The sequence below is a fragment of the Melopsittacus undulatus genome, chromosome 4, assembly GCF_012275295.1.
Source record: "Melopsittacus undulatus isolate bMelUnd1 chromosome 4, bMelUnd1.mat.Z, whole genome shotgun sequence".
Lineage (NCBI taxonomy): Eukaryota > Metazoa > Chordata > Aves > Psittaciformes > Psittaculidae > Melopsittacus > Melopsittacus undulatus.
This window is the reverse complement of record NC_047530.1, coordinates 94,210,548-94,231,504: the sequence shown is the minus strand read 5'-3', so window position 1 is coordinate 94,231,504 and position 20,957 is coordinate 94,210,548. Positions and strand designations below refer to the sequence as shown.

Sequence of the window (20,957 nt, the reverse complement as noted above, 5' to 3'; positions counted from 1 at the left end):
TTACTGTTAAAGACTGAGACAAAGAAGGCATTAAGCACCTCAGATTTTTCCTCATCCTTTGCTGCATGTTTCCCACTACATCAAATAAAGAATGGAGATTGTCCTTAGCCCTCCTTTTCTTGCCAATGTATTTATAGATAAGTTGTCTTTTACAGAAGTAGCCAGATTAAATTCTGGTTGGGTTTTGGGCCTTCCAATTTTCAACCTGAATAACCTCACAACATCCTCGTTGTCATCCCAAGTTGCCTGCCTCTTCTTCCAAAGGTCATAAACTCTCCTTTTTTTCCTGAGTTCCAGCCAAAGCTCTCAGTTCAGCCATCCCAGTCTTCTTCCCCCACAGTCTGATTTATGGCACATGGGGACAGCCTTCTCCTGTATCTTTAAGATTTCCTTCTTGAAGAATGTTCAGGAAGTCCTTCCCAGACTCCTTTCCCCTTTAAGTCTGGCTCCCAAAGGACTCTTGTCAACCAGGCTCCCAAATAGGCCAAAGTCTGCCTGCTGAAAGTCAAAGGTAGCAGTTGTGCTACCTTGCCATTCTAAGAATCAAAAACTCTATCGTGACTGCTATGCCCAAGATGACCTCCCATCATTACATCACCCACAAGTCTTTTTCTGTTCACAAACAAGAGGTCCATTGGGTGCCTTCCCTAGTTGGCTCACACACCAGCTGGGTCAGGAAGTTATCTTCCACACCCTTCAGGAACCTCTTAGACTGTTTTGTCTCTGCTGTACTGTATTTCCAGTAGACATCTGCAAAGTTGAAGTCCCTCATGAGAGCAAGAGACAGCTACTGTGAGACTTCTCCCAACTGCATTGGGAATATTTCATCTGCCTCTTCATCCAGGTTGGGTGGCCTATATAACAGGCTCTCACCATGATATCTGCCTTTTTGGACTTCCCCCTGATTCTTACCCCTAAACACTCAACACTATTGTCACCATCATTAAGCTTTTGACAATCAAAATGCTCCCTAACACACACGTTTCCCCACCTCTCCTTCCTTTTCTCTTCTGAAGAGTTTATAGCCAGCCATTGCAGCACCCCAGTTGTGCGAGTCATCCCACCATGTTTCCAGGATGGCACCTATGTCATTTTCCTGCTGCACAATGGCTTCGATTGCTATAATTTTCTAGTGCTTGACATACTAGGGACAGAACACAATAATGTAATAATTAACAGTGAAGACAGTAACAACTGCAAGAACACTGCACAGAACTGACAGGAAATGCTAACACAAGGCTTTCAACTGGTATTTATTAATGGCTTAAAAATGGTAAAGATACCAGAAAACATATAGCTCCCCTTATTCTTCTTTTAGAATAATTTAAATTTCAGTTGGAAAGATGAGAAGTTCTCAAGAGGTCCAAGCAAACTATCTTCTACTCAAGAATGAATGTTAAAAAAATAGTAAAATGATTTAGCTTGTGTAAGCCTGAGTGTGATAGGGCATTCATATGTTTAATATGTCATACACACCAATGTTTTAGAAGTATGAGGAACATAAGACAACCTATTTTTTCCCAAGTCAGTTTAATTAGAAGAGATCTATTCCCTAAATAAAAATTTTGCCAACTTTCAAGCATTTCTATGCATTATGCCATGAACAAATTACAGAGAGATGTGAGCCAGTACTGACTGAACTGGTGTATCCATCATGCACACTGCCAACAGATACATAGCTCTAGTTTTAAAAGCCTAGTTACATTATCAAAATACCACATCCAACCTAATGATCTTACTTGGGATCAGCCAGGTCACAGTTATATATGTTTCCTTCCAGAACCAGCATAATCACCACTAGCTTGGGGGAAAGAAAAGGGGTGTTTTTACTCTGCAAGGTGTTAAGCAGAGTTGACATACCCTCAAGATGACCCAGATGGCAGATCAGCATCTGGAAAGGATGATCTGGAAAACCCATCAGAAACTACATGGCATTTCATGCAACACTTCAGAAGGAGACAAAAACTGGCATAAAGGGCATATTAAACGCTTCAGGGAAGCAACACTTATGAAGGAGGGAATGTTTTGCAAAGTACTACTTACAGGTATGGAGGCACTCAGTTACTGTAGTTGGCTTGATGAGATAGCCTTTACAGATATAGCAGGTGATATGAGGATTGAAATCTTTCACCAAGTGCTTCCTCTGAGTAGCCATTCGTGGTGTAGGAAATGCTGGCAGAGTGCTCGGGACCAGAGGAGCAAGTCTGAGGGATGACGATGCCCACGGTTCACAAGAACTGTGGCGTTGCTCTGTGCAACTGGACTTCTCCAGGCATTTGCTCTTAATTCTGGACGTCTCACAGGAACATGGCTCATAACTCCTGCTCCTGTGCCAGGCGAGTCATCTTCCTACCTGTAACACACGTGGAAATACAGAGGGGCGTGAACCCGGCAGCACAGTGACGATGCCCCAGAGGACACGAGTCACCGTGAACTTGGCAGGGGCACGCAGCCCGGCTGTTATTTACATAACAGCAGCGGGGTGCCCGGCAGCAGAGCTCCCGACAGCGCCCTGCCCGCGGCAGACTCCGGCCGGCGGCGGGACAAGCAGCCTCGCTGACAGGTGCAGGGGCTGCGGGCCAGCAAGACCGGGCCCCGCCGAGCCGCGCCGCGCTCCGCAGGCCTCGGAGGGCCCCGGCGGGGCGGGGCCCTCACCCCCCACACCCCGCCCCAGCGCCGCGGGAGCTAGCCGGCAGCAGAGGGCGGCGGCCGGGCTCTCCCCCGGCTCAAGTCCCCCGCTCCCCGTACCTACGGCAGCTCCTGTCCCCCACCCAGTACCTGGCGCAGCCCCGCGGCCGCCCAGCGAAAGAGAAAGGGAAACGGCGTGCGCCTCCCGCCCCCTCCGAGCCCTCCCTCCTGCCCTCCCCGCTAGGCTGCCGCGGCCGGTCCCAGGGCGGGACGGGCGCGCAGGCGCTGCTCCCCGGCCGAGCTCTGCTGCGCCACGGCCCGCAGCGCCGCTCCGGGGCGGGAGCCACCGGCAGCCCCTCAGCGGCACCTGGGCGGGCGGAGGGGTTGGGTGCGAGGGGAGGGCAGGCAGCAGTGCGAGCGGAGCTGCTGTCGGTCAGATGTAAAGCGGCGGAACGGCCGCCGCGCAGCCCGCGCCCGGCCGCACATCACCTCTTGAAGCTAACTTCGGCTCCTGTCCCTAAAGGAGAAACTTACACCCATTTCCATCCCTCCAGAGGAAATACCAAACGCCTGGACTAAGTTAGGCCCAAACCCTGTAAACAGTTATACACGTTAGACATGTGCTTCCCTCTAGCCGGGACCGCCTAGCCAGGGAGTCATGAAGCACGAGTGAATGCTGCCTCCGTGGTTCAGTGCATCTGCTTCTTGCTCCCCTGTTACCAGAAATGTACCATATTACCAGGAAATTATCCATGAAACTAAAGCTGCCTTAGTGATATTTTTCAATTACACTATTTCTAGAAAATTTCTTCTACACTCCTTTTAATAATAAAAATATAAGGAGGCATTTCCTGTATTGGTTGCAATACCCTCGCATTACCTGTGACTGTGTTAGGTCTTTGCTTTTCCACTCTGCATTTCAAATAAATACTCATTTTGCCTCAGCCTTCCAGTGCAGTCTCCCTTTCATCCTCAGGTATATGCTGCAACAGCAGAAGCCTTTAGTAACTTAGGCCTGTTCCTGCATCCATTCCTACTTCTGGCATATTTACCCTCCAATAGATCTCCAGTTACATCAGGTCAACTGTAGGGCTGAGTTAGGTGCATTACAAACTCTGGCAAAGGAATACGTGATAAACCTGACATGGAGTAACTCAACAGAACATGCATAATTTTATCTGAGAGAATGTTCAGCTTGGATGAGATTCTTTCCCCACAACATGAACAGAAGTTTATAAAACTCTTTCAAAGTTGCATGTGATGTAGTTTGACAAAAACTTGTGTTTTGATGGTTTCGGTCTGCTGTTGTTAACCATTGTTTGCATTATTTTACCATAAAGCACACACTGCTGACTCAAAGGTTAGAGAACACAAAACTCTAACAGAGAAAGTAGACAGCCTTGGGCATATTTTAATTAGCAGTCATATTCTGTCAGTTTAGCAGAAGTTGACATTTTTCAGAAGGTGCATGAGAGCAGCCCCGCTTGAATGTAGACCAAGCATGATACAGCGTTATTATTTAAAATAAGCAACTGCTGATGCTTTCCTGGCTGTTTCAGAATGACTGTGTATGGCAAGATTTGTTTTAAAAATAAACTGGGTGCTAAGTGAGATTTCAAAGCAGAGTTTATCAAGTGTCCCTACTGGGGGAAAAAAATATCTCTAAACAAATTTATCAGATAGCTCATGTTTACACAGTAATGGATACGCAATGTTCTATTCAAGCACATTAAAAACACAGAGCTACAACATTTATTATGCTGTGTAGTCCATACAGTAATAACTGCACAGCAGTTGTGACACTTCAGTCATACACCACTGGTACAGATTCCCACAAGCCATACTGAAGTCCTTCTTTTAAGGACTATTAGTCCCATGCCAGGTAAGTGACAGGGTACATGACAAATTCATGCCTCATCTCTTCACAGTGTAAGAGCTTAGTCCTGCTGGCACCAAGCGGTATTTATAAGATGCTGAGTGCCCTTCACTCTCACTGAACATGATGAAAGTTAGGGCATTTGGCACCTTTCAAGAACACAACACAGAGAGCAAACAAGAAGCCATACAGAAGCTCTCAATTCATTATCAGAAGAAAGTAATGTAATAAATTTCCTTAAATAAAATACTCCTAACTTTATATCATGAGGAAGTATATTATGTTAATAGACACTTATGAATTATTATTTCAGAGGTAGTTAACTCCTAGCATACAATAGTGTTGTTCGGGTTTTTTTAATATACGACTGTATAAGTGATGTGAGCATTTTGATCTACTTGCAGCAGTTAAAAGGTACAGAGGAATAGTGTTTAAATCAAACAAGGCAGTCATTTTCATATTATGAGAGAAACAATTAGCATAATAAACTGAGCTAGTCAGAATAAATATATATCATGTATTAGAGACAGCAAACATGGTATGACAGGGTGATTACAGCCCTTGCCTTGACTCAGTGATGAAAATACAGCTGCTCCCACTTCTCCATGTTTCTTAAACTTCTGACTTTCCGACAGACTACCTCGTACTCAGCAGTTCTCTGTGTCCTTACACAGTACTTACTTTTTCAAAAAACTAAGTCCTTTTGCACATACGTGAGCTCACCTAACACACAGAAACTAAAGACTGCTTTCTAAGCATTATCAAAGAAAATGAATAGTTCCTTCAATCCCCAAAGAACTACTGGATCATCCTAATGGGAAACAGAGTAATTATTTACATTTAATAGAAATAAAATGTTTCCTTTTAAAGGAACAGCCAGAACTCATAAGAACTTCTCAACTCCAGGCATTTCATTAATTTTACTCATTAATGCAGCTCCAACATTTTTGAAAAGTACCAATGTTTTATGTCAGTTCTCAAGTAAATTCCAGAGAGAAGATAACCATTGATCAATACAGCCAAGTTCTCAGTAACATCTGAAGTAATTCTAATTCTGTAAGTAGATCCACATGAGTAGAACCTTACATCCTTAGAGAATTACACCGGAGTTTGTTCATAGGCAAATCTCCAATTATCCTCCAGTACTCCAAATAGTTACTTGTATTTTGTTGATGGAAAAATTACTAGGATACATATGGACTGTGAAAATAATGGAAAAAAACCCCAAACCAAACAAAACCACCCAACCAAGAAACCAGTCATCAAACCAACAAACAACAAAACAATCACTAGTTTTCTTAATAGGCATTGTGAAGCAACCTGGATGATATTTAGTGGGAAGCCACAGCGTTCACCTTCACTGAATACAGAGTATCTAGACATCTGATGGAAATGCCATTTTGTGGCTTCTAAAATCTTGAAAACTTCACCGAATTGCTTATGATGGAAGAGACCCCAGGAGATCATCTAAAACAACCCGTCCGCTCAAGCAGGGTCAGATAGAGCAGGTTGTCCAGGACTGTGTTCAGCTGAGTTTAGCATATATCAACAGATGGGGACAGCACCACTTCTCAGGACAACTCGTTCCAGTTTTGACCACTTTCATAATAAAAAAAAAGTTTTCTTGTGATCAGGTGAAATTTCATGTGTTTCAATTCACAGCCATTACCCCTTGTCCTGTCAGTGGGCACTAAGAACAGTCTAACTTCACCTTCATTCTCTCCCATCAAGAATTTACATGCTGGTAAGATCCCTCTGAGCCTTCTTTTCTCCAGCTGAGCAGTCCCCACACTCCCAGTCTCTTCTCATGTGAATGATGCTCTAGCCCCTTAATCTTCTCTGTAGCCCTGTGCTGGACTTTCTATCGTTCTCATACAGAGAAATCCAGAACTGGACACCAGATGTGACCTTATTCATGCTGAACAGAGAGGAGGATCAACTCCCCAAACTGCTGGCAACTTACCTGAAATTACTGCACATTTATTAAGGGATGAAAAATTGACCAAATATAATTTTTTAATTCCATTGTTAAATTCCCTATACACTAGAACAGTATCTGGACTAGAACCATATACTAACTGGGTCAGAGAGACATTTGGACACCATCTGGTCCAATGCCCCTTCTCAAAGCAGGTCTGACATTAAAGTTAAATCACATTGCTTAGGGCTTTATCCAAATAAAGTTTGTATACATCCAAGGATGGCAAAATACAGCCCCTCTGGACAACCTGTCTCAGCCTTTGGCAATACTCATTGTGGATTTTTTCCCTGAGGTCTAGTTGGAATTTTCCTTGCTGACTCTTGTATACTTGCCCATATATGTGAATAATTTACTAGCAGCAAGTAAACTTAACTGTTGCTGTCATTATCACTGTCTTTGGCATTATCTTGGGATCATGCATCATATTTCTTTGCTTTTTAGGAAGAGAAGTAACATTGTTTATCATATAAACAATATTACTATGCTCAGTGTGAAGACTGTATTTGATTTTATAGGAAATGATAGGAATTAGGTTATTCTTATCCCCATCTCCTGTTTGTGAAAATGAGATTTTGCGTTTCTGTTGTGAGGGCTTTTCTTCATCCCTGCTGAGCTCTATATAAGATGCTGTATATTAGCACATAATAGTTCTTCTGGGATATACACAGCATTTCTTTCTTTATGCTTACTCTTCTTTTATATGCTAAAGTAAAGTAGCAAGGCAGGTAGCAAAATCCTAACATCTGTATTATTACACCACTGACAAATAAGTAAAAAAGACAAATGCATGAAAGACACATTTCAAGAGTAAGGTAAAATTGTTTCACAAAGTGTTTCAACTTTGTTGAACTAATTCCAAGCAAATTTTAAAAATTAAAAGAAATTGTAAAATAAGTTCCTACAAGTTTTATAGTAATTGGGGGCTAGAAAAAGAGAGGGAATTAAACCACTGACTCTTTCCCTCTACCAAGGGAAAGATAAGCAGATCTGTATTGTTAAACATTTCCCTGGCACACTAAAATACTGATTAGCCATAGCATAGATTGTCTCTTTCCAGCTTAGAGAAAAACAGAAAATAAGACAGGGACAAGGCCATAGCAGTGGGAAAGGGAGACTGCTATCCCAGGGAGGTCTGTCAAGTTGGTCACAAGATCCTTCCTCAGTACGTTTAACAGCCATATAATAATATGTTCTATACAGGTATTTTTTCACTTCAACCTCTGTATTTAAGTGGCTGAAGTTAAGACTGTCTCCTTCATGCTTGTGACATTTTCTACTCAATTTTATTTCACAGTTCTGATTTTACTTTTTTTTTCTTGCAGTGGCAATCTCCTTCTTCCAGTACTCTTGTGTTGTCCTTGTGTTGTCATGATCTATCATGTTATCATGATACTATTCTGTATTTTTCTTTGGAATAACAGTTTTAATAGGCATGATTGTCTGCAATCAGACACAAAAATCTACACATCAACAGAAACTTCCCAGAGAAAGTGAGATAAACTTCTGAAACATTATAGAATCATAGAATAGTTAGGCTTGGAAAGGACCTCAAGATCCTCTAGCTTCAACCCCCATGCCATGGGCAAGGACACCTTACAATAAACCATGTCACCCAAGGCTCTGTCCAACCTGGCCCTGAAAACTGCCAGGGATGGTGCATTCATAACTTCCCTGAGCAACCCATTCCAGCACCTCACCACCCTCACAGTAAAGAACTTTCTCCTTATATCCAATCTAAACCTCTGCTGTTTAAGTCTGAACCCGTTACCCCTTGTCCTATCACTACAGTCCCTAACGAAGAGTCCCTCACCAGCATCCTTATAAGCCCCCTTCAGATACTGGAAGGCTGCTATGAGGTCTCCATGCAGCCTTCACTTCTCCAGACTGAACAGCCACAACCTGCTCAGCCTGTCTTCATATGTGAGATGCTCCAGTCCCCTGATCATCCTCGTGGCCCTCCTCTGGACTTGCTCCAACAGTTCCATGTCCTTTTTATGTTGAGGACACCAGAACTGCACACAATACTTCAAGTGAGGTCGGACAAGAGCGAAGTAGAGGGGCAGGATCACCTCCTTCAACCTGCTGGTCACGCTCCTTTTGATGCAGCCCAGGATACAGTTGGCTTTCTGGGCTGTGAGTGCACACTGCTGGCTCATGTTCATTTTCTCATCGATCAACACCCCCAAGTCCTTCTCCGCAGGGCTGCTCTGAATCTGTTCTCTGCCCAACCTGTAGCTGTGCCTGGGATTGCTCCGACCCAGGTGTAGGACCTTGCACTTGGCATTGTTAAACTTCATGGTTAAACTTCATGCCCACCTCACAAGTGTGTCAAGGTCCCTCTGGATGGCATTCCTTCCCTCCAGCGTTATCAACTGAATCACACAGCTTGGTGTCATCAGCAAACTTGCTGAGGATGCACTCAATCCCATTGTCCATGGCAGCAACAAAAATGTTGAACAAGTCTGGTCCCAACACCAATCCCTGAGGGACACCACTCATTGCTGGTCTCCAGCTGGACGCTGAGCCATTGACCACAACTCTTCGTGTGCGGCCATCCAGCCAGTTCTTTATCCACTGAGTGGTCCTCCTGTCAAATTGATGTCTCATTGGCTGGAGTGGCTGGAATATCTCCATGTTGTTCCAAGCATTTATTATAGGTGCTGGCAACTGACTGTGTGTTGGGATGGAATGATGCCCCCCTCCCCCAACACATCTAATTTAAAGCATCCTTGACCAGTCTGGCAAGCCTCCTACCAAAACCACTCTTCCCCTTCTTTGTCAGACCAGCTCCATCAGCCCCCAGTGGACCTGGCCTCCTAAACTGAGTCTTGTGTTCAAGACGCACAAACCTCTGACTATGGCACCACCCTTCTAACCATTTATTCACCTGTCCAATCCACCTCGCCTTTTTGGGCTCCTCCCCTGTATCCTGGAGAATTGACAAAAAGACTATCTGAGCACCAGAGACCTCAACCAGCTCTCCCAGGGCTCTGTAGTCCTTCTTTATTTTCTCTGGACTACTACTATCTATATCCCTAGCACCCACATGGATCACTAGAAGTGGGTAATAGTCCATGGAACTTATTAGAGCAGGCAGCCTCTCTGCAACATCCCTGATCCATGCCCCTGGTAGGTAACACACCTCCCTTGAGACTGGGTCAGGCCGACAGATGAGTGCTTCTGTTCCTTTCTAAGCAGAGTACCCTACCACTATGACGTGCCGCTTTTTCCTGGCAGCACCAGCAGAGATCTTTAGCAGTGCACCAACTGGTTGTTCATGGTGCAAGTGTGTTTCCTCATCAGCCCCCTGCAGGACAGCAAAGCAGTTCTGGGTGGAGACATCAGATTTAGGAGGAAGCCCGTTGCTTTTAATTGTCCTCTTCCTCCTTTTCGTGGTGTTATTTTTTTGTTCCTAGTTCCCAGCTTCCCAGGTTAACGGCCTCCTTCTTTTCTCCATGAGCTACAGTGAACGCTTGAGGCCCCTGCACAGTTTGGGCCTGGAGCAAGCAGTCCTGCTTCCTCTCAGCTTGCCTGACATCTTGCAGCCTACTGATAGCATCCCGCAGCTCAGAACCTGCTGCAGGAGGACCTGCACCAGGGCACACAGAGTGCAGCCCTGCCCATTGTGCACCCTCCCCTCATGAGACCAGTGCAGGCCCTCTCTACACTCCGAGCTCTGCACTGCAGCCTCCTCTCTCATCGGCTCTGTCTGAGTGCCTATGCTGGCCACTGCCGGGGCAGCCAAAGCAGAGCTACCAGACGCGGCCCTGGTCCTGAGGCAAGTGCTCACCATCCCACTCACCTGCCCACACAAACTGCCTCGACTCACCCCGTTCGCCACCCTGCTGGTCACTCTTGCTCCCGGGGACAGGTTTTTAACCAGTCAGGGCTGGTGCCACTCCTCCTGGCTCCGCCCCCTGTGAGTCCTGTCGAGGGCTTGAGGCTCACTCGGTGGTGGCTCTCGCCGCTCTGAGTTGAGGCTCCTGGATGCTGATCTTCCCCTCACTCCGGTGTTGAAGGCGTCCTCTCTCGAGATACCTCAGCAATTCATTAGCGGCAAAATTCTCTATTCAGTTACTCTAGAGTCCAGCTGTGTGACTGTTGCTTATGGAATCTCAGAATCATAGAATAGTTAGGGTTGGAAAGGACCTCAAGATCATCTAGTTCCAACCCCCCTGCCATGGGCAGGGACACCTCACACTAAACCACGTCACCCAAGGCTTCATCCAACCTGGCCTTGAACATTGCCAGGGATGGAACATTCACAACTTCCCTGAGCAACTCATTCCAGTTCCTCACCACCCTAACAGTAAAGAATTTCTTCCTTATATCCAGTCTAAACCTCTGCTGTTTAAGTTTTAATCCATTACCCCTTGTCCTATCACTACAGTCCTTAATGAAGAGTCCCTCCACAGCATCCCTGTAGGTCCTCTTCAGATACTGGAAGGCTGCTATGAGGTCTCCATGCAGCCTTCTCTTCTCCAGGCTGAACAGCCCCAACTTTCTCAGCCTGTCCTCATACAGGAGGTGCTCCAGTCCCCTAATCATCCTCATGGCCTCCTCTGGACTTGTTCTAACAGTTCCATGTCCTTTTTATGTTGAGGACACCAGAACTGCACACAATACTCCAGGTGAGGTCTGATGAGAGCAGAGTAGAGGGGCAAGATCACCTCCTTCAACCTGCTGGTCACACTCTTTTTGATGCAGTGAGGGTTTGCTTTTTTTTGTTTGTTTTGTTTGAGTTTTTTGTTTGTTTGTATTTGGGTTGGTTTTTTTAGCACAGTAAAGGTACAGTATAAGCTGCTGTGTAGGCAAGCTGATTCTTCATGTGAGAATGACCTAAGTGACATTATTTTGGCTTCAAAGGTAAAAGCTCTTCATTGTGGTATAGCGGTTGTGCCAAAACAATTGTTTTTCTTTTCTTCATATGTAATTAATTTTGGTGACATGGTGAAGAGGGATTTGCCTTTGAACCATCAGAGATTGCTCACAGGGAGTGGTGCAGCAGCAGGAAGTACAGATGTGCCATCAAGAGGCTTCTGTGCCCCTGTTTGCCTGTGTACTTGGTTTCAAAGCAATGATCTGCACTGGAGTTAGGATCTGTAGGGAACTAAATTGCTGGTGGTATCCTCAGCCTCTCCTGGTTTTGTCTTACGGCACACTGTAGTTTCCATGTGTGTTGGTCTCCTGTACTATATTGCCTTTAGTTTTTTATAGGGTATTATAAAAAATGTTTTGTGGTTCGTGGTATGTTCTGTAGGCTGAAATGGAGTAGGCATTATTCACAGTTGCCTGCAATTGTGGAGAACCACAGAGAATGACCAAAGTAGTTGTTTACAGTCCTGCATTTTATACAAATTTACAGCAATTCTGTATAAGTACTTAGAGAAAGTAATGGTCACACATTTTGGTAACAGCTTAAAGAAGATGCATAATGTGAAACAACCCACTTTGGTTCTAAATTAGCTGCTATCCATGTACCACAAAGCTCTCGCATCTTCAGAATTACTCTTTTGTCTCTGGCCTCTTATTTCACTTTGACTGCACAGGTTGTTAGACTTTCTCTGAACTCATGGAAATCACACCTGTGTTGCAATTTCTATTATCATATAATCTCTAACACTTCTTAACTACTTCACCTGTATTGCTATCTCATCATATGCTTCTGCCAGTTCAGTTTCCTTTTATTTTGCTCTCTGTAATAGTATTACCTTTCTATTCTGTGGCTTTTCCAGAGAAAATCTACTCAGGAATTAATGCTACTTCAAGTCTTCCTGCTACTGCACAATGGGGATAGAAAAAAAAATAAAATCAATCAGAAACAATAAGAGCCACATTATCATAAAACCTCCAGTGCTGTAACACGCACAGGCCAGCTTGAATATAGCTGTTGTCTGCATGGCAAAGGCTATGAGGCTATGTCTCCTCCACAGAATTCCAAGATCTGTTGGTCATGAGGCAAACACTTTGCTAACTTTATGTGTGTATCCTTCCAGGGAAAAAGTACCTCTATACCACTGTAATCATAGGTTTCAAATTTTCTAATCAGGTCTCAATGAAGTCTCTGCTTTTCCACAAGACATCTTAATGGATATTTGCTATAATTCAGTGACCCTTTTTTTTTTAACCCTTGTCTCTATCAGCATTCTGTTGCTTCCTGCATTCTATACTGCATTTTATATATATTAAAATGCATATTTTATAGATTGTAATTTTTTTTTCATTATTCTTCCCTGAAAATATCAAAGCCACTTATATCAACATACACTGCTCAGCTAAACAATAGTGTGAAGTGTTCAAATAGTTTTATAAGAGTGCCATCTTTCCATTTCTGGGAAATGGAAAACAAACCGTAAGAAGCCTCCAGTGACTCCCGCTAAAACTGTTACTAACAGATTTTGTTTCTTACAGTTGAAAACTGGCACGAATGCAAATCAAATTGTATCACACATGTCAAACAGCTTCACAATTACGCAATCAACTTGCACTGCAAATTAAAAACAAGACTTGCTACTAGATCTTAAGTCAAAACAAATTTTAAACTCCAATAAGCTCAGCAAAAGCAATCCTCAAGAAACCTACTCATGCCCATTATGATGGCAGAACCAGCAAATAAAGAGGCTTGGAAGGAAATAGAAAAGTAGCAACCAAATTGCCTCATCTTTTACAAGACAAATTAATGACATTCACAATGTCTTAGGGAGTTAACTACGCTACTTCAATCGATTTTCAAAAGGAGTTCTGCTTCCAGCTCTCTCAAGAATAAAACCTTTAATTTAATAACACAATGTTGGATGGACTCCATTTCATTTGAACTGCATGGGAAGACCCTCATTCATTGGAACTATCATTTTGCCAATTAAAACAGTAGGCTTCACTGGAGGAAATCTTGCAAAGGTACTTGAGAATTGGATTTTTAACTTTTACCTTCCCATCCTCTTAATTTTTTGATGGCAACTTAGCATATAAAGAGTCAAAATCTGTGCAACAATGTGTTCCATGTGATCAGTCCATCCAATCATATGACCACAGTTACAGCTGAATTTGGCCTCATGAGTTAGATGCAAGGTATTATCTCTGCCTTTCTCTAAGAAAAATAAAAAGTTCTTCATGTAATTTGGACATTGTAACAGTTCACACTAACAAATAACATTCTACTGAGAGCATTATCTCAAAATACTAATAATTTTCATCCAGTATCATAATGGAAAAAGCTTAAGCAAAACTGATACTTCATGTGAATAATACAGTATTTTTTAGGGAGAAATAAACTCAGGATTCTAGCTAGAAGCTATTCTCAAGTTAACAGTCACTCCTCAGCCCCTAACTTGGTATCACATGCCAGTTCTGCGATCACATTAGCTTAGGAAGTTGACATTGCTGGTTTCCCAACTGCAGTCCCATGACTTCAGTAAATCAGAAATGTTTGCATAAATGGTGCCTGTGTCTGACATTAGCACCACAGAGTCTTCTAAAGGAAAGATGTATAAAATAATTCTCAAGTATGCAAAATAAAAGTTTGAATTCCTTTCGTAATTACAAAATTATGGCCTTCAGACTCTGCATGCAAACAGCATATTCTGGGTTGACGAGTATTTAATCAGATCAAGCACAAAATCAACTAAAACCTGTGCAACTATGTTTACCACCCCTGCATCCTGAGCTTCTGTGTTGTAATGCCTGGAAATCTGGGTTCAGCACCGTGCTAATGAGATCACGTGGCTTTTAGCCAAGTAGGCTATGGAAGTTTGGACTCTTTTTGGGCTCTGGACAGACCAGGGCTGAGTTCCTCCCAGAATACAAACAATATACAGAATCCTGCTTTTAAAAACCTGTACTGTCTGCAAAATTTCATTCTCACATTACTAACTTGTCCAGTCTCATCAACTAGACAGGATCATGAACTATTTTTGCTATAAAATTCTGCAGGAAGAAAACAATGCTAAGAAATGTAGGTAATACATCAGGAGATCACATGCACTTGAGTCTAAGAAATCAGTTCTTAAGCATACTAGTACAGGCAAACCCCTTCTATAGTTGTTTGAATATAACAAAATGATGTCTGGTTTGGTCCTTAAATATCTAATGGCATTTACTGAAAAAGCCTGATAAATGCTCAAATTAGATCATTCTATTAAGATTCTTGCTTTATATTTAGAAAAAACATTCCCTCCTTAAAAATCAGTCAGCAAGAATCACATTCTTGCTGAATTCACTACATTCTCTTGCAGGTATAACTATACTTAAATGGCAAGTGAATTACGTTTACATTTCATACTCGGGTCCTGATTCTATAAACACTACTATTCATGCTTCACTATGCATGCGTATAATCCATGCAAGTCTACTATCCAGCTCATTAAAGTGAGTGACTACTTACTTGCATCAAGCTTAACACCTAAGTCCATGCAGCAGTGTACCTACATATTTAACAGTCACCTCCTTATATTTTATAAAGGCATATAAAATTAGTGGAGAGCATGCATCATTCTTTACTATTGTTTCATACCCCACTGCTATTTTTAATCTCTACTGCAAGAGTTCCAAATCCTACAGTCACTGACAAACACTAAGAGATTCCAAGAGATGAGATTTATCTCAGATATAATACTTCAGCTTCAGGTTGCCAGCGGCGTCATTTTTTTTTTACAGTACCAACACATTAAAAACAAACAAACAAAAAAAAACCCAAAATAAAACAAGCCCCAAACTTTCTCACTTCAAAAAATTTTCACAATTAGTAATGAACTGAGCTGCCTGTTAAATACATTTCAAGATTGTTCTTATAAAGTAAAATATAAACTATGCTAAAGATCTCATACAGTATCTGGCCATGCTATACTATTACAACATCTATGCATTTTGCCAAATTTTTTTAGAAGTGACTGCTTTCTTCAGTGCTGTGATACATTTGGGTTCCAGAGGCTTAGAGCTAGAAGGCGACACCTACCAATTTCATGGCAAATCTCACTCCATTCCCTAATCTAATACCCTTGGTAGGGTTTAAAGAATAAAAGGCAAACTACTTTTAAGATTATTTCCCTTTGTCACAAATCCATAGATGGGAATATGAATTTCTAACAAGGTATTTGGCTTATGAGAACTTATTGATATATATAACACATATCCTGATCCTGTCATCATCGTGCTATTTAATAATTCACATTTAAATACAAGACCTTAAGTTGCCACAGCTCAGAGGAATAAAATTAAGGAGATTTACATTTTCCTGCTGTGAAATCTGGAATGCTGTCTAGTGTTTTATCCTTGTCTTCTAAACTTGTCAGAAACACTGGTGCCATCATAACCCTCCATCAGTCAGGAACAAAAATACATATTTCAGAGCTATGTCTTCCACTAAGCAGCAACTTACTGAAATCATGAGAGAAACCACTGTTACAAAAGACATCAAAAAGAGATACTTTCAAACAGACTGCCAATTTACACTGTTATCCTCTGTATTTTAAATCTGTGGTACAAATTTCTTCACCGCATTAGTTAGTTTCTGTATTTGTACCAGTAAAGCAATTATCCCCTCCTTTAATAAAAACTAAGTAAATCAGAGAATCACAGAATCCCAAGGGTTGGAAGGGACCTCGAAAGATCATCTAGTCCAACCCCCCTGCAAGAGCAGGGTAACCTAGAGTACATCACACAGGAACTTGTCCAGGCGGGCCTTGAATATCTCCAATGTAGGAGACTCCACAACCTCCCTGGGCAACCTGTTCCAGTGCTCTGTCACTCTTACAGTAAAGAAGTTCTTCCTGATGTTCACATGGAACCTCCTATGCTCCAGTTTACATCCATTGTCCCTTGTCCTATCACTGGATATCACTGAAAAAATCCTAGCTCCATCATCCTGACACCCACCCTTTACATATTTGCAAACACTGATGAGGTCACCCCTCAGTCTCCTCCAAATTAAAGAGACCCAGCTCCCTCAGCCTCTCCTCATAAGGGAGGTGTTCCACTCCCTTAATCATCTTTGTGGCTCTGCGCTGGACTCTTTCAAGCAATTCCCTGTCCTTCTTGAACTGAGGGGCCCAGAACTGGACACAATATTCCAGATGCGGTCTAACCAAGGCAGAGTAGAGGGGGAGGAGAACCTCTCTTGCCCTACTAACCACACCCTTTCTAGTGCACCCTAGGATGCCATTTGCCTTCTTGGCCACAAGGGCACATTGCTGGCTCATGGTCATCCTCCTATCCACCAGGACCCCCAGGTCCCTTTCCCCTTCACTACTTTCCAGCAGGTCAACCCCCAACCTGTACTGGTACATGGGGTTGTTCTTCCCCAGATGCAAGACTCTACACTTGCTCTTGTTGAATTTCATCAAGTTTCTCCCTGCCCAACTCTCCAGCCTGTCCATATCTCGCTGAATGGCAACACAGCCTTCTGGTGTGTCAGCCATTCCTCCCAGTTTAGTGTCATCAGCGAACTTCCTGAGGGTACACTCAGTTCCCTCATCCAGGTCATTGATGAAAATATAAAACAGCACTGGTCCCAGCACCAACCCCTGAGGGACTCCACTAGTCACAGACCTCCAGCTAGATTCTGTGCTATTGACCACAACTCTCTGCCTTCTTCCTTTCAACCAGTTCTTGATCCACCTCACTACCTGATCATCAAGCCCACACTTCCTTAGCTTATCTATGAGAATGCTGTGGGAGACAGTATCAAATGCCTTACTGAAATCAAGAAAAACCACATCTACCACTCTACCATCATCCCTCCACCTAGTTACTTCCTCATAGAAGGCTGTAAGGTTGATCAAACATGACTTCCCCCTGGTAAAACCATGTTGGCTGTTCTTAATGACCCCCTCATCCTTGATATGTCTAGAGATGGCGTAAAGAATAAGTTGTTCCATCACCTTTCCAGGGATGGAGGTAAGGCTGACTGGTCTATAATTACCCGGGTCCTCCTTCTTGCCCTTCTTATAGACTGGTGTGACATTTGCCATCCTCCAATCCTCACGCACCTCTCCCATTTCCCACAACTTACCAAAGATGATGGAGAGTGGCCTAGCAATGACCTCCGCCAGCTCCCTCAGCACCCGTGGGTGTATTCCATCCGGACCCATCAATTTATAGATGTCCAGATTGCATAGTGTAAAATATACAGGAACACCTGAAAACCCTCAAGGTGACGTATTGAAACTGCTTCCTAATAGTCCTATTTTATGTTAGTGTCTCCCATTCAATAAGAATAAACTAATGAATATTAGCACAGAGAGATTCAATAATATTCCTGAAAACAACAATTTTTGGTACAATGATTGGGGTGATAACAAAACCACATAACAAAGAGTTTTATAAAGAAGAGTATACTGGCAAGTATACTGGATTGCTGTAGATGGATTACACACAGTCACCTTTCTGATGAAGGAAAAAGTAGCCCTTAAGTTTGTCTGGAGTCTAGGACCACCTGTCTGAATCTTTAGAAACATAAATTTTACTTACTAGTAAGATCAATGTTACCAATTTTAGGGCAAACATCCTCACTATGAATGTGACCTCTCAGTGAAGTTATTGTCTGAACCACTGGCACTGGTGTAAACAGGAGCCAACTTAAATGGTACTTAAGGACCATAACATAATAAACTTGTAACCACTTACAAGAATACTGTAAATAATTTATTTAGCATAGACAAAAGATGACGAAGATCCCTACTTTAATTAATGTCTCCTCTTAAAGCCACAGGACGCAGTAATATTAATCAGACAAGATGCAAATGCTGACAATAGTGAAAGGTAACTGCTACTCTACCACATTATTTTCTCCCTCAGTTTACAGTTTTGTCACACACAGCACTTGAAGGTTATGATCAGCAACAAAGTCCAGCTGGAGATCAGTCACTATTGGAATACACCAAGGGTACTGATAGTAGAGCTTAATATTATTATTAGTGACCTGGTGATGGGGCAGAATGCATACTCAGAAATTTTTTAGATGATGCAAAACTCAGAGGAGTAGTTAATATACCAGATGGTTGTGTCACCACTCAGAGAGACTACAAAAGGCTTGAGAAATCGGCTTAAAGGGGTCTTACGAAGTTCAACAAAGGGAAATGCAAAGTCTTGTACTTGCAAGGAATAGCTCCCACATGAGTACACGCTGGGGACAGGCTTGGAAGCAGGTCTGCAGAAGAGGACTTGTGTGTTCTGGTGTACATGAAAAAACATGAGCCAGCAATGCACCCTTGCAAAGAAAGCAGTCACCTCAGCTGCATTTTGAGGAGTATTACGAGCAGGTCAAGAGGTGGTGTGACACATCTGGAATGCTGTTTCCAGCTGTGGATTCCCAGTTAAAGAGACATGGACATAATGGAGTGAGTTTAGTGAAGAGCCACAAAGATCACTGGGGACACTGATGCCTAGCACATGAGGATTATAAATTCGTGATGGACGATGGAGGGAAGAATAAAGAACACTGGACAAGAGTCTTCTCAGTGGTGTCCAGTTAAAGGACAAGAGACAGTGAACGCATACTGAAACACAGGAAATGTTTTACTGGGAGGTTGGTTGAACACCAGAATTGTTTGCCCAGAGAAACTGAGGAGTCTCCATCCTTGGTGATTTTCAAAGGTTCTGAGCATCCTGCTCTAGCTGAGCCTGTTTTAAGCAGAAGCAGTGGAATAGATGATATTCAGAGATCCTCAGTCATTCTGGGATTCTGTGAAATACTAACCATAAAAGGTTTTGAATATGCTCACTACATGCAGTTCTAGGCTACTTGTGAATGGAAAGTGCTAGTAACTCCAGTTGATTATGAGTTGTATCAGAGATATATGCTGTGGTCTTGTCTCACAGCCATGACATCGGTCCCTCGTGAGTGTGCAGCATGCATACTAGGGGTACACCTACCCAAGCATGCATTTGCTCTGCCAGCTCCATGTCTTCATTATCCTATGGGATCCACTGTGGTGAGCACCATAATGTAATCTAAACAAAAGCTACAGTGTTTTCCTAAAAATCATTACAGATCAGTATCACTATATTGCACAGCAGCTTGGTGTCCGTTCCCATTTTCTCCACGACATGTTTAAAAACTTTAAATTATGAAGAAGATACTGTACAGGCTGAATAATTTAAAGACAGATTTACCATTATAGTCATCTTCCTGGAACAGTGCATAACAACAAAATACAGTCCTGTTAAACTGGGTTAATAGCTGCCTCACATGTCCCAACTTCCCTCTTCTTTCCCTTCATTCAGGCTTTTCCATTTCTCTTGTCCCTTCTACATTCCTCTGCTTCTATGGGTTGCTACATTTCTTAGAGACACCAAATTTTAACTCAAAATCTGATGACCAAGTTGACCTGTTAGCTTTCAGAAAAATAATTGTGTTTTCAAATATTATAGCTTTGGGGTAGATGTGTTACTCCATGTTACATATGTAACTGGAGTCTGTATCCGTCTTGAAGACGTAAACTCAACAATCTCAAACCATAGAATATGTCCTTCCACAGTACAGAACACCATTCAAGTTTTACATTCAGTGCACTAGCTGGCCTTTTAACACCTATAGCCTACTTGTCATAGAGGAGAATGTAATTTCAGAAGTAGGTAACTCATGCAGGAAATGGGCTCTTTGTTAAGAGGTGGCTGAGGATGAAGATAAGAACAACTACGTTTAGGGCCTGGGCTATGTATTACCACTACCTAGCTGTGGAGAAAGCAGTACAAATCTATATTTACTCAAGCTTTAATTATGTTTATTTCTTGCTTTTCTTAAAGCATCAAGGAAATCATACTTCTTGGGAATTCTGGGGAAACTAGTATTCCCCAGCAAAACTGCTTTGCTGAGCAAAGCAGCCACAGAGCATGCCTTCTAGTCTTCTGTGGGTAAGAAAAGAACCTGTATTATGAGGCAAGGGAGGTCTCATAATTCCTGATTCCTCCTCCAGGAAGATGGACGATGGGAAAAGCTTGCTTCTACGGGAGAATAAATCAGAAGAAAATCTAAAGGTTGACTGCAGAATTTAGTAAATAAGTAAACTAAAAGCTGATCAAAATAAAACAGTTCTTTTTGCAGGGAAAAGCAGATAAACTCTCTAATTTAGCTAACTTCAGTAATTATGGAAGTGAACATACAGAATGTACATCAGCATAACCTAACCCCACAAGGGTCCAGGACAAGCTGGGTCACATTTACTGTAGTTATGTACATTACATTTAGTTAATTACAAATACAAAGTGAGACAGTGTTTCTGTTTCAGCAATTGTGAATATTAACTGCTGCTTTGGAAATGAATGCAACTGTGCATTTTTATTTCCTTTTTAAATAATGGATGTGTAGCTGTAAAACTATCTATACTAGATGTGTATTAACCAATAACCTCTGGTTGTAAGGGACAGACATGTCCCTTCCTGGTTTTAATGGTACAGTAATGTACTTATTTGATGCAGAGTAAGAATTGAGTTGACCATGATGATAACAGTGTCTAGCTGGTTAACAACATCACTCAG

General features: G+C 42.5%; 1 protein-coding gene across 1 annotated transcript in view; it reads right to left on the bottom strand.

Annotated features, from left to right (window-relative positions):
- PCGF5 (polycomb group ring finger 5) overlaps positions 1-2,815 on the bottom strand; it is a 29,549-nt gene extending 26,734 nt beyond the window's left edge. The window contains exons 1-2 of the mRNA XM_034062129.1: positions 2,779-2,815; positions 2,044-2,353 (exon numbers count right to left, since the gene is read on the bottom strand). Of these exons, the coding sequence (XP_033918020.1) occupies positions 2,044-2,155 (112 nt within the window). The 5' untranslated portion in view covers positions 2,156-2,353; positions 2,779-2,815. The remainder of the gene's footprint in view (positions 1-2,043; positions 2,354-2,778) is intronic.
- Between the last annotated feature and the right edge of the window lie 18,142 nt (positions 2,816-20,957).